We start from the raw sequence: 14603 nt of genomic DNA, 5'->3' as shown, positions 1-14603 counted from the left end.
TAATTTCTTTCTCTCCTTCCACTACTTCTCTTATCATTCACCGTTTATTAATGTTATATCCGTTTTATGACGTCATCGACTGTGCACTATGACAAACAAACCAGGTCCACTACATTTAAGTAGTATACTTGACTCTCAGGGATCTAGACGGTTCACCTAGTAGACGACACAGGACTTAATTTTATGGCTGATATCATTATTTTGTGACGTCATACATTGTACACGGTTATCTCCCTGCTCTCTTTTAATGAATGACAGCATCTACTGTATACGGTTAGCTCCACCTCTGTTTTAATGGACGACGTCACAAAATGATGACATCATCCAGTTTATACAGGACAAAATAACAAACAAGCAAGATCCACAGTTTTAATCGTACATTGATATATAGATTAAAACTCGTATATAGATATATAGCTTAAACCTAAGAATAATAAAACTGATGGGTTTTTGTGTCTTTTATTTATTAAGTTATGACTGGCTTGATAGAAAAAAAAGCGTATTTCGTGACTGATCCCAATTATCACATTTGTTTTATTATAGTTACCAACATTGAGAAACTAAACTAAAGTCTGTATGGCCTTTTTTTTTCTTTCTAGCAGAAGGCACCGCCGTGTGTGTGAGTGAATTCGACAACTGCTGCCACTCCTTGTGATTTGTCTACTCTAACTGCACCCCCGCTTCTGCTACTACGATTGTCACTGCTACTATTACTACTCCTACCAGTTGCTGCTATTACTACTTCCGGTGCAGGCGCTTCCTACAATCCCTGTGTCAGGTATGGCCGCCTGCAATATATTTGATGAAGACGAGGTGTGTATGTTAACGGAGAAAGGCTGTATATACGGATTGGTACTAGAAAACTCGGAGTATGCCAGCACGGATGAAGAACAAAACGATCCGGATCCATTCTGTGACTGTGTCCGACGGGGAACGGCGCGTGTGGCTTGGCATCCCGACGGAAAAGAATGCGTTGTGCCCGAATGCAAGGTGAGCACCAGACTCCCTGTACAGTTTCTTTTTTTTTTTTTTTTGTCTCTTTTCATAATTAAAAGCATTCCTTTTCATGACTGATTTTGCAATACTTAACCATCTTTCTCTACCATGTCCGTCCCTTTCTTCCTGTTAAGATACGTTTGCTAAATTGTAAGATATACTAAAAAGAAACCGAACGTCTGGCGCTGGCGCTGAGGCGATAATAAAAAGGTTTAACTATTTAGCTATAAAGTTTACATTCTGGGATTTTAATTTTATATAATAAAAATACGTTATTATTACTACTTTAAAACTTCTCTAGTATATTTTAAAATCTCTCTCCGACGTTTATGGTAATGTATGTATTATATAAAGTCAGAAACTGCACAAGATACATTTAAAACATCGCATCAGATTTAGAGTGACCCTTACTGACCCTGAGGTGGTTGTACCTATTTACTATGCCTCCCCACGGGACAGAGTTAGACACCAGGGTCGTTTTTTAACGTGGAGAAAAGGTACAAAAATAAAAAATTGTCTCAGTCGTGAAGGAGTGAAGGACTGATCCTCCATCGAAAGAACAAGAAATGGAAGTGCAGCATCTGAAGAACAGATGGTATTTATTTGCTCCCCCACCGAGCAAACTAGGCACAAGGCCGATTTTTAATGTGAGGAGTGAAGGGAGGGGGAAGGGAAAAAGGGGACCAGCTCCCGAGAGGTGGGAAATGGGAGCTGGTTAATGGTCAGGCATGTGGAGTTGCCCCCACATCTGGTCTTTGCTAGTCATAGCTAGTCATAGCTAGTCATAGCTTGCAGTATCTGCCGGAACAGATACTACACTTTGATCTTGACCAAAAGGGTTGTAGTAAAGAAGAAAAGTCATTAATTCCCTTGTGGTCACCAGGTTCATTCAAACTGGTAATTATTGTTAAAACAACACTGAAACTAAGTTAAGCAAGAATTCAGTTTTGTTTTTCTTATTTTTTCCTTTTGGTACTTATGTACAATACGGACCATGCTAAAAAATAACGCTATTATTTAGAAACCCATTCTTAACATGGGGAGGGCGTTTTGTAACTCTGCTGTACTTTCACCTAACCAAAAAAATAGGACGATTCATATTCTTTTATTGTATAGTATAAGTTGTATTGAACCAGTTGCTAGAGAGTGTTAAAAAAAAAAATGTTGTACACGCGTTTCGTTTCTTTTCTTTTTTTTTTCTTTTTAAAAACTTTTCTTATTTATGTACCCCCACCGGGCAACACCAAGTAGCCCTGCTAGTTTATTAGAAGTCATCCTTTTTTTTTTTTCATTTATGTAATGTTAAAATACCTTTTTCATCAGATCAACTTACTACTTTTTCTGAATCTTGCTTAAAAATACAAATGAACAACAACAAAAAAACATTACTGTTAAGTGACATACTATGTGTTAATAAAATAATTTCTCTTTATAAAAACAATAAAAAGATAAAAAAGCGCAACATTTTTTTACAAAATCCATAATCTGCGAAGATAACGTTGCTTATTTATTTTTTCAACGAAGAAAACCCGAAGTGCTTAACAATTTACCAAACTTGGTCGAACGGAAAAATTCTTGAGCAGTTTATGTTCAGTTGTACCATAGGCACTGTTGAAATATCTCCCGTTTCGCTTATTCTTGTACAAATCTTCGATAAAAAGCAATTCTCTTTGTCTAAGATTTTAATTCTTGTACGAAAATAATATTCTAATTTATTTTTTCTAAGTGTTGAGAAGTTAACTTTAATTCAGTGTTATTTTTGTTTTTCATTTCTTTTATCGCTGGCAACTATTGCTTTTTATCTTGTATCAAAAGAATTTTTTTTATTAATACATAAAAGTAAAACAAACTTTTTGACACAAAAACATTCTTCTTACACAAACAATCACAATATGAAACGATGAATTTAAAAACAAAAATTAAAGGATCCCACATTTTTATCCGGCATTTGAGAGAATACCATGAGAAATGGGCGAGATATTCTAACGATCTCTAAAGTACGACTGAACTTTTACGTTGCCCTTTTTAATGATTCGATTTCATTTTCTTTAGTTATTGATTAAAGCAAAAAATAAATAATAAACCTATTTGGGGAATTCGCCTACAAGTGCGGACTCTAAGGTTTCAACTAGAACTGTCAGACTGACTTATTGATCCAGCAAACAATTCTACAGATTGTAAATAAACCGTCGCTGATTCGTTGGAGTTCTATTTGAAAAGTGAGCATGTCTCATTAACATTTATGCTTATATGAAAGTTAAAATAAACAAATATTAGACGCACCCGTAACTCGCTGGGTCCAAGCGCCACTGGTATTTATTCCATTTTGATTTCATTCAAAAATTCATAAACTGAAACTTATTTAATATGTATGTATGTATATATATATATATATATATATATATATATATATATATATATATATATATTTTAAGAGTCGCCACTTATCAAAACCAAAAGGACATTAGAGGATAAGGATTAATGAATTATGTTGATGTGGTAGTTGTAAGTAGTCGCTAATGGCGTAAATTGGGTAGAAGTCGATTATTTATGGGGACGACCCAACAAGAACTTGTTTATATTGGACTCGGTTACCATATTGTAGTTAACCGAGAAGCATGCCAATGGAAGTGTTCGAGGCACAGATAGTGGCTAAAATCGTATATAGTGGTTGTAACTATTCAAGTGTTTTTTTTTTTTTTTTTTTTTTTTTTTTTGTTGAAAGTTTGGTAAGTGGTGGGGACCATAAATTGGAGCTCAGTCGAGTACTTGCCATGAAAATAATGATGGAGCTGGAGCAGACACACAAGTCTCTTCTGTGGGAAAGAGGTTGCAGGGAAGAGAAAAAGGGCATCACCTACTAGGTTTCGAAGCCGGTTTTGAACTCTATCAAGGCAGGATAGGGCATGCCGATCAACTCCTGACCAGATGTGGTAACATTACTCCATTTTAGGACGTACTTGGCTTTTATACAGATAGAGGATTGCATTGGCAGTGAGATACCTACTAGTAGAATGATCCAACCATTTTTCTAGCCATCTTGGCAATAGATTTAATGTATGTGATCCATTTCAGATCAGGAGAGAAGTTCAGTCCCAGAAACTTGTCAAGACATGGAGTTTCCCCAAGAAAAGAGTCATTCATTTCAATTAGGGCTAGTAAAAATAACACTTTACTTTTATCGTATCCTTATAATATTAGAGATTTATTTTGCTATTTAATTTACATAGTGTATTCGTACATGCCGTAAAACTATATAAATAAGATGGCAATTCTATCGTAATTTTGTGTGTTTGTCTTAAACTCAGAAATTTCACATAATCAGATTCAGTGTGACTCTGACCTGATTATCTTTTTGGTCACAGAGGGGAGGGGGGATGGTGCAAGAGAGCAGGTAAGAATTATTTCATTCTTAAGAATCGTTTCAAAATCAACTCTGAAATTAGGTCAAACAGTAGTCAGTCAGATTTATTTTTTTCTTTCTATTGAATCAGTTGCTAGAGGGGGGGGGGCAGTCGGTGAAAAAAATTTTAAGAAAAATATTACACACTTTGGTGCTTCTGTAGACTTTTAACCGAACTAAACTTTGGTAAACTTTGGTAAAGCGTTAAAAAAAAAAAAAAAAAAAAAAATCAGTTTGATTCAGTAGAAGTACCCACACTTTCCCCTCACATTTTAAAAAATTTCATCTCCTTATTCATGCCCGGGGCAACGTTGGGTACTCTTGCTACATAATATTCTAAGTTTAATTGAAATCTGACCACCATCATTCATCATTAAGAACAATGTTTTTCCTTTGTCTTTCTTGCTACTAGTACTCACTAGTCTACTCACTCTATGCCAAGAATGCCGTCGCTTCGATAGCGCATTCTTCTTCCTCCTCAAAATATCATATTCAAATTGTTTACCTATATTTGCTGGTTTTGTTTTTGTTTGTCAAGTTATCAATTCATTAGTTCATTTAGTTGACTGCTTATTTAATGACTACAGCACAAGCACACAATAGATAATCTCAGAATCTGTTTTAACGAGATCGGACAAGAAGTTGCGTGTCTGTATCTTTCTCGCCTCTACGTAACTTCAAGACGCATTGAATTATTTTTTCTTTACTTTTAACCGTACACTTATTAAAATCAATAAGAAAAAATTAAAACCAATTTTTTTAATTGAAATTATTTAGAAAAACAAAACAAAACCTTTACCTACTTGTCATGGTGTGAAAATGTTATATTCCAAAAATCAAAAAAAATAGTGTTTTATTTAAGAAAATAAAATTGTACGATTTTTAGCGATTAAGTATTTTTAGTAGCTTTTGGAAAGGTTGTTAAAGGGGAGGTAACTAAGGATGAATTTCGAATTCAATCAAATACGGCAACTGGTTTCATTCGCATCTAACAAGTTATTAAATTAAAAAAAAAGGGAATATTTGATCAAATTACGTGATTTTTTTTTTTTTTTTTTTTTTTTTTTTTTTTTTTTTTTTTTTTTAATATGCCGTCTTCGTTTCCAGGTGCGTACATCAAATATGTTTCTGCATTTTCTTTACTTAAAATTTGCATTTATCAGTGCAACTCTAAACATGACTAGATTTCAATTGTTTCTCTAAGCTCTGCACCCCGACAACGCCGATTGAATACAGTTAATATAAGGATAAAGTCTAATTTATTTCTGTAAACAACTTTTATTTCTTTAACTCTATTATAAAATTACTAGTGGCAAGGAGGTGGAGGGGGGGGGGCTTGCCCGGTTGTAAAATAAGCTTAAATATATTTTAATTTGTCCAGATTTCGAAATATTTCTAAAGTAAAAAGCTATCAGCTAGAATCGAAACTGAAAGCAAAACTGTAGCATTCAAAGCTGGTGACGTTACCACTGTACCAACGTGACACGCATGTGAACTGATTAAAAATAAACTAAGATGAATGTACAAAATGTATAACGATTTTTTTTCAATTTTGATCCTTAAAATCAATTTTAACCGGCTAAAGACCCATAAAAGAACAGTCTGTAAAAAAAAATTAATCATTTTAAGCTCAAGACACACAACCTTTTATATATTAGACTATACCTACAGTGTTGCTCGGGAGTCTTTCATTTTTTTTTCTTTTTCTTTTTCATTCGTTTGTTGACCTCTCCTCCTTCCCCATCTGGCCCTTTTCTCCTTTTTAATGGAAGAATGTGATTTATAAACAAAGAAAAATCTAATTTATAAAATTCGCTATGTCTGTTTGGCTCCATATTTTCAAACTCTATCTCTCCTGAAGCTAAAAGATGCAGAACGGTGCTAGAACGTTCAAATGATTCTTTTATGAACTGTTCTTTTATGCGTCTTTAGCCAGTTAAAATAGTTTTTAAGGGGTCAAAAAGGGATCAAAATTAAAAAAAAAAAAATTAATACATTTTGTGCATTCATCTTTTTAGCTTATTTTTAATCAGTTCATATGTGTGCCCTGTTGGTACAATGGTAATGTCACCAGTTTTTGAATGCTACAGTTTTGGTTTCGATTCTAGCTGATGGCACTCAAATACTTTTTTTACTTTTGAAATCACGACTCTATAATAATATATACAAAATCTGGATGAATTAAAATATCATATTTAAGCATATTTTACGACTGGGCAAAGCCGGGTGCCTCCCTTTCCCACTTTCATTGAAAAAAGAAACATTCTATAGAAACACAAAATGTCCTAAAAAAAAAAAAAAATGTTCTTAAAGAACAAAATTTTCAACCTATCCTTCCTTGAGTTCTTCAGTGTCATATATATATATATATATATATATATATATATATATATATATATACACTAGAACCTGTAACATGAAAGAAGAAAAGGTGAAAAAAAGCATGTACATTAGCTGTCTCGCCCGTGCGACTTTATAACATCACGGGCCTTCGAAATAATGTCTTTTATTTGTACATCGAGATCGTGAGGCATGAATGACTTTGCAAAAACTGATCCCTCATTGCAAATAAATGGCCCAGTTGACAGTCGGAGAATTAATCTTTTTGGCCAATTGTTCGATATTTGTCATCTGCGAGATCGATCTTTCTAACGATAACAATTTTGTTTGTATTCATTGCGTCTGTTGAAGGCTTTTGCTAGACATACAGACACACATACAAATACATGTTTTGCCTTTTATATATATCAGATTAGAAGACTAACAGAGGTACCTGGCGTTACAAAACAAAGATCGGTTATAAAAAGTAGAATTTGTTTTAAGCGAAATAACCATATAAAAATATTTAGTTAAAAGAAAAAAAATCACATCACATAACTCTCAAAATGTTATGGCAAATAAAAATCTTTTAACCTGATAAAATGTTACTTTCTTTTTAAAACCTATGATAAAAAAATCGAAATAAGGAAATTATAATTTAGAATTAGAAAATAACTGTTTAAAAGAAAAAGAAAAAAAGGATCACTGTTACGTGTACCCAAACATGAACACAATAGATTATGACGCAAACTCCTAATCCATCGCCCTATGAGACTGAGAGCGAAATAATGGAAATTGTTATTTTATTATAAACAAATTAAAAAAATCCTGTATGACTACACACATGCAGTTTTCTAAAGATTTTTCAGACCCTCCCTTGGGTTAAATGTTTATTTCTATACGAAATAATTGACTGTTTTTTTTCTAATTCTCACATATTTGGATGAGACCTCGCTCTTTCAGACGGTACCGGGCTCAACCTGGTTCAATGTATGTTGAAAGTTTTTCGCAGACTTACACAAAAATAGACAGTTGAGATTTATATAATAGATGACACTGAAGAAGACCCGAGGGCAGGTTGAAAATTTGTTCTTTAAGAACATTTTTTAAGACATATATATAAACAATTTAATTATTACAATATCATTTGATCAGTGGTCATTAGATTATTTGAACCAAATAAAACTATAAATATTGATAATGTAACTGTTTTTAAGCTGTTTAAGTTTAAGAATGAAAAATAGTTTCCAAAATTAATTTTAAAAATAGAAATATCTTTCTATTTGACGACATATGCTATTCAATTCCTTTTGAAATTCAAAGGGTCGCAATATATTTTTCAAACTACAAGCAAGAGTAAAATGGCTGATCTGTTTATGAAAAAATCAAAATGCATTCTAGTGGATTTAATTTCGTAAGTATAAAAAATAGGGTTTTAAAGTTTTCGTTTATTGTGTTTTTGATTACAATAAATATTTAACAGTAGATAAGTCGTTGTATAATTTTAAAGTTATACAACGTGCACACACTTTAAGTTGTATTAATGTAAGGGATTGACAAGAATAATACTTCTCGAGTAGAGTAGTAGTATATAAAGAAAGGAATTCAGTCATTGCTGTCTTTCTTCCACTTTTCCAATCGAATGTTAATGTTATTTTGATCATTTAGCATATGACTTTTCCAGAAATAAAAAGGATTTTTTTTTTCTGTATAGATCAGCCTCTCTACCCACCTATCAATATTAACTCGGTAAAATCCAGTAAAGAGTTATGAGAGCCTAAAAGAGATCACATATTAAACTTGGGTTCTTGATACAAAAAACTTTTTTTTTTAATTTACTGCTAGTGTTGCATTATATGTATTTTTTGTAATTTGTTGCTTGTGTGTGTGTGTGTGTGTGTGTGTGTGTGTGTGTGTGTGTGTGTGTATACATACACACACACTAGCAGTTCCGCCTGGCTTTGCTCAGGCCCTATGTACTGTTCATCAACTTTATGTGCATATGTATATATTAAAAAGTGAATATGTACGGTAATGCCTTTCTATATAATAGGCTTCCTTAACTACCATAGAGAAAAGTTGGTAGAGACTGCAAACGTTAATTTTTTTTAAAACTTTAACCCCAATTTTGACCCCTTAACATTTATTGTTTTGGGCTCAAATCAAATGAAAATGTTTGACCCATGTCCAAGTAACCTACATCTAAAATTTCAAGTGTTTAGACCCAAAATTGGTGGAGGAGTTTGGTAGAGTCTGCAAAGGTCAACTCTCTAAACTTTGACCTCTTGCCAGCCAAATTTTCACCCAAAAACTGATTTAAAAGCTTGCTGCATGTCTGAATACTCTTTTATGTAAAGTTTCAAATGTTTAGATCCAAAATTGGCTGAATAGTTTGCTAGAGACTGCAAAGGTCAAATCGTTTGAATTTTGACCTCTTTGAAGCCAAATTTTCAGCAAAAAACGATTAAAAAGCTTGCCCTATGTTTGAATACACTTCATGTAAAATTTCAAATATTTAGACCAAAAACTGACTGAGTAATTTGGTAGAGACTTCAAAGGTCAATTTTATTTTTTTAAACTTTGACCCCTTAACATTTATTATTTTAGGCTCAAATCAAATTATAAAGTTAGATGCATGTCCAAGTAACCTATATCTAAAATTTCAAGTGTTTAGACCCAAAATTGGCAGAGGAGTTGTTAACAGCCAAATTTCTGGTCGAAACCCGATTAAAAAGATTTTCCCAAATCTCAATACCTCTTATGTCAAATCCCAAACTATAGACCGAAAATTGACAGAATTATTTGTAGGGAAGTGTACACAGACAGACACACACACACACACATAGACATTTTCACTTTTCTAGATATATAGATAAATATATATACAGTGTTTTAATATATGGTTGTTAGTTTTACTCATTTAGAATTGCTTTAAAGCTTCACCACTCACTCATTTTGCGACCAAGTTTCAAACAATTTTTACAGTTCATAGGTCACCCTCTCGGCTATATTTTGAAATAAAAATTTTCAATTTTCGTTGGTTAAAACATCAGTTATAATAAAATTACTGGTGTTCAAAAGTCCTCAGTATTAGTAAGGAAAGTGAGAGATGGTTTCTTCTGATTGGCTGTTAGTTACCATAGTAACTTTTTCAACATTGACATTTTAGAGACGATTTCTTCCGATTGGCTGTTAGTTACCATAGCAATTTTTTCGTCATCAACACCTTCATAGTGGATAAGTCGCTTGTGTGCCATCTTATATGGGTTATATAGTGAGAGTTAACAAAAGTGATGCTCTTTGCTGTGCTAGGGCTGATAATATTTTGCTTATGACGTCACCCGTTAATTCTGTTTCTCGTTTTTTGGTCCCTTTCTTTTTATTTACTTAATGACATCTTTTATTTATTTAGTCAACTTAAGAAATTGGTAATTTTTTTATGGATTGTTGACAATGCGTATGATATTAAACACAAAAGAAAATATTATTTCAAAGCAAAACCTAGAAAAATCATGGATTACATAGAAAAATGTGATCATGAAAAGCAGTATGATTAAGCTTATGTTTAATTTGAACGCTTTAGACTTCCGGTCGCATAATGGAGTAGTGGTAAGACGTTAGATTTTCTTTCACTTTCTTTTCCGTCTTCGTGTCATGGGTTCGAGCCTGCCTGCCTGCCTACTACCAAGTTTTTTTTTTTTTTTTTTTTTTTTTTGCTCAACATACACCTTTGGGCAATGCTGGCCACCAAGGCTAGTTATATATAAATTCTTAATTAATACTGCAATATTTTAAGTTATAAATTTATTATATTTTTTACTAAAATATCTTTTTTTCTTTTCCAGTTTTAACTAGTTCTTTTACTTTTCTAAGTTTAATCTTAACCATATTACTTTTTATGCTCGCATTTTTCTATGTAATATATATTTCTATATTTATTTAAAAATTTCCTTCACATAGACATAACAAATGTCATCTACATTATATCTTTTTTTTTTTTTTTTTTTTTTGTGGTTGAAAGGTGAACCATTCCTTGAATTGTATGAACCCAGACACTAAGGCTACAACAAACCATGTTAAAACCAAAAAATAACAATTTACGGCAGCAAATCTGTCCATGTGATTGAAATAAAATAATAGAAAACCTAACACAAAAAAATGCAATAATTTACAATGAGTAAACAAAAACAAAAATTTATAACTTGTTACAGCATTTTACTGGGCCAATATTGACAATTATGGAGTCAGTTCTATACAGGTACCCTAAAATCAGACATGGTTGACTAATACTTGAGCTTTGATTTTAAAAAAGCAAAGCTAAATATTCCCTGTGTGTGTGCGTGCATGTGTGCGTGCGCTGAAGCACCCATCTCTGCCAGGTGATAGATTAAGAGTAACTATATGACCATTAAGATAAATTAACAAAAATAAAAGGGACAATTTGGTATAAAATTCGCCTCAAATTCAATCATAATAAAATATATTTTTAAGCTGAAAACATTCTCTTTTAGGAGCCTACAAATATTGTGTTGTAAAAAGACATACCTCTCTTAGTTCATTTTCTCAGGAATGCATGCAACAATGTTCTGGAGTTTGAACAACACATGCACTTGTCACATCAACCAATCTATAGCAGAAAAGGCACACAAACTGAACTGCTCATATGCTCACAATCAACTGCAGGCAATGAGTTTATAAGAAGTGAAATATGTTCTGGATTCAATTCCATCAGCATCATATGAATATGTAAATCCTCTGTTTGTAAATAAATATCTATATTTTAATTAGTACGAAGTTTGTTAATTTCATGTACATTAATTCCACCACAAAAACTCATGACTCACAACTTCAAACATTGTTACTGAATCTGGAATCACGACCAACAACTGTTCAACAAGATAACAATAGAAACAGAAATTGCTATACAAATGAGGATGGCTGAATTCAATGACGATAAATGAAGAGTTCCATCAACTGCAAACTCTATTCACCATATCGCAAAGAACTGTATTTTTAGTGGTTGAAGCTCTTCTATCGCAAATAGAAGATATTCTGAAAAATCCTCCGATGAAAAATATTTCAACTTCTAAAAGAGGCTATTTTACAAAGAGCAAAAAAGAAATGTATGTCTGAAACAGCTATTCAGCAATATAAATATTGGAAATAAGAAATCCTTGCAAAGTGTGCTAGGCAACAGGTAAAACGATGAAAAGATCCTATGTCAATTTTTGGAGGAAATAATGACACCTTTGTTAATCACATTCTTATGAGAACACGTTGAATGATTAGAAATAGTGGACAAAATAGTTAACCGTATTATTTTGATTCATTGTTCTCATCTTAAGTGCGATTTTCAGTTTCGGTCGCTGTAACCTCTGACCTTCTTCAGGTGTATCTTGTCGAACTTGAGAATGATTCTGTCAAACTTGGGAATTTTGACAGAATTTCAAGCAGAACCCTTTATTTACTTAACAGGGACTTTTCTTCAGTCAGCCGTTATGGGTTGTGAATTACTTAGAATCTCTATCCAGTCATGACTGACAGAACAAGAGCATGCTACCCCCATGAAATAAAGAGTTCCGCTCGAAATTCCGTCCAAATTTCTGAGTTTGAGAGAAACGTTCCAGAGTTTGACAAGATACACCTGAAGAAGACCGGACGTTACATCGATCGAAACGTGAATATCACACTCAAGATGAGAACAGTAGTTTGATGAATCCAAAGAATACGGATAACCAATCCTCATCTCAAAAATTCAGAAAAGTCAAAATAGTTAACAAATATTCTAACTAAACCAATGCAATTGATGTAAAAATAAAATAAAATAATTGAAAATGAAATCAACGTTAGCAAGCCTGACAAAGAAATCCAACAAAATAATGGATGGCAAACCTGATCAGCATCTTGTAATGGAGTTCACCAACAAAATTCTTATGCCAGAACAGATCGCTGTCATTGACAGAATGGTGTTGTCATAAAAAATTCTGCAAAGGAATTTTTTTTATTGCATCAAGCCTTGTTTTTTTTTATAACTGAGAAGCATTTCAATTATTCAAACCAATTAATAGTGAATGTTTTCACTGTTATACATGAAAGTGGTTGTGTCACGATTTCTAGAAAAGAAATTTCTCATTTCAATTTTAGAATTGACATGTGTGACAATAAGTTTTAATCCAAACAATTATCAAATGGCTTCAAGAACCTATACTCTGCAATCTACAAATGGCAGTAATATTAAAATATATGGATCAGTGTCCTTAGCATTTGACTTTCGAGTAAAAGATTTTCATTTTTTTTTTTTTAGTGGATGTCAAAATGCCAATTGCTGAGGTAAATCCTTTTATTGCATTGCAATAGAATGATGCATCTCGAAGAATAGCGTTTGTTGGATAAACTAAAACATCTGCGCAGAGTAAAACTAGCAGGGAGACCTAATGTTGTCCGGGACTGGATGAGGATCAAATGTTCCACTCTCCCATACTTTTGTTGGTATCGAAATTGGTGAAATCGCCTATTTAATCAAATCGATTGATTGCCTGCTCTAGTTAGACCCCCTCCCCACCTCACCCTGCAGTTTACCAGAAGGAAGCTTCACAGTGACTTGGTCCATAATACATTGTACTGTAGAGAATCTACTGTATAAAATTATCTGTGAATAATGACTCAAAGTTTAAAATGCAAAAGTCCAGTATCATGGTTCAATTGTACTCCAAATAGAATCATTTATTTCGAACATGCCCCTGTCGTATCAAGGAACTAGCTGTTGATTTTATGAAATTATTTTATCACTTGAATTAAAGTTAAACTTACTAAAATCAAATATACTCGTGCTGGTCAAAAAAATAGAACATCATGTTTTTTGGCGCTAAATTCTTATTGTGGACGATCTGTGAGATGTAATTGGTGCTAAAATATCCCTATCATGCTAAACTAACTGAAATAGTTGTTTTACGACATAATTTTTTTTTCATATCAATTGCAATGTCAGTTGAATATTTTGTGTTTCAAAATAATAGAACAATGCAGGTAAGTAAACAAAATAGTTTTTTTATTAACATAAATACAAATAAAATTAATATTTAGTAGCAGCACCTTTTGCCTTGATAACAGCATCAATTCACCGAGGCATGGAATCAACAATCTTCTCGCAATCCTGTGTAGACACTGAATCCCATGTGTTTTGGATTGCAATCTTCATGGCTGCAAGGGTAGTAGGTTTTCCTTTTCGGAGCTTCCTCTTCATCTGGTCCCACAAGGCTTCAATAACGTTAAAATCTGGCGAGTTTGCCGGCCATTCAAGAACAGGGATTGATCGTTCTCGCAGCCAGGAAGACGTGGTCTTGGCAGAGTGTGCCGGTGCCAAATCATGTTAAAAAATGATGTCTGTAGTCAAACTGGTTATCCAACACTGGCAGTAAATTAGCTTCCAGTATATATTGGTACACTTTTGCGTTTACAGTTCCTTTGATGAAGCATAAATTACCAACACCTTTAGCACTCATACAGCCCCAAACCATGCAAGACTGCGGGAACTTCACAGACTTCTTAACGCATTCTTGGTTATACCGTTCCATGGTTCTTCACCAAACATGTGGCCCTTGGTCGCCGAAGGAGATACAAAATCGAGACTCATCTGAAAAGATCACACGCCGCCATTCGTCTGCAGTCCAGGTTTGGTGAGCAGTTGCCCATCGCAGCCTCTTCAACATCTGCTTCTTGTTAAGGAGTGGTTTGGTGGCAGCTATACGATTTCGGTATCCCAGTTGCCGGAGCCTTCGGTAGGTAGTGCTTCTCGAAACGTCAGCACCAGAAGCCTGTTTCCACGCTTCAGTGATGTGACTTGTTGATTGGAATCGACTTTTCTTTGCCACCTTGTCCAGTGCCC

The 14603-nt window shown here is 33.5% G+C and overlaps 1 protein-coding gene across 2 annotated transcripts in view; it reads left to right on the top strand.

The window, feature by feature from the left end:
• The first annotated feature begins 648 nt into the window (after window positions 1-648).
• The window catches only part of LOC145246809 ((E3-independent) E2 ubiquitin-conjugating enzyme UBE2O-like), a 189766-nt gene continuing 175811 nt past the window's right edge, over window positions 649-14603 (top strand). For both annotated transcript variants that reach the window (XM_080108628.1, XM_080108627.1), the window contains exon 1: window positions 649-990. In XM_080108628.1, coding sequence (XP_079964754.1) covers window positions 781-990 — 210 coding nt within the window. In that variant the 5' untranslated portion in view covers window positions 649-780. The remainder of the gene's footprint in view (window positions 991-14603) is intronic.

This window comes from Euprymna scolopes, chromosome 24 (genome assembly GCF_053919585.1).
Source record: "Euprymna scolopes isolate OS-2025 chromosome 24, ASM5391958v1, whole genome shotgun sequence".
NCBI classification, from domain to species: Eukaryota; Metazoa; Mollusca; class Cephalopoda; order Sepiida; family Sepiolidae; genus Euprymna; species Euprymna scolopes.
The sequence above is the reverse complement of the archived record's forward strand: the minus strand, read 5'-3'. Positions and strand labels throughout refer to the sequence as shown.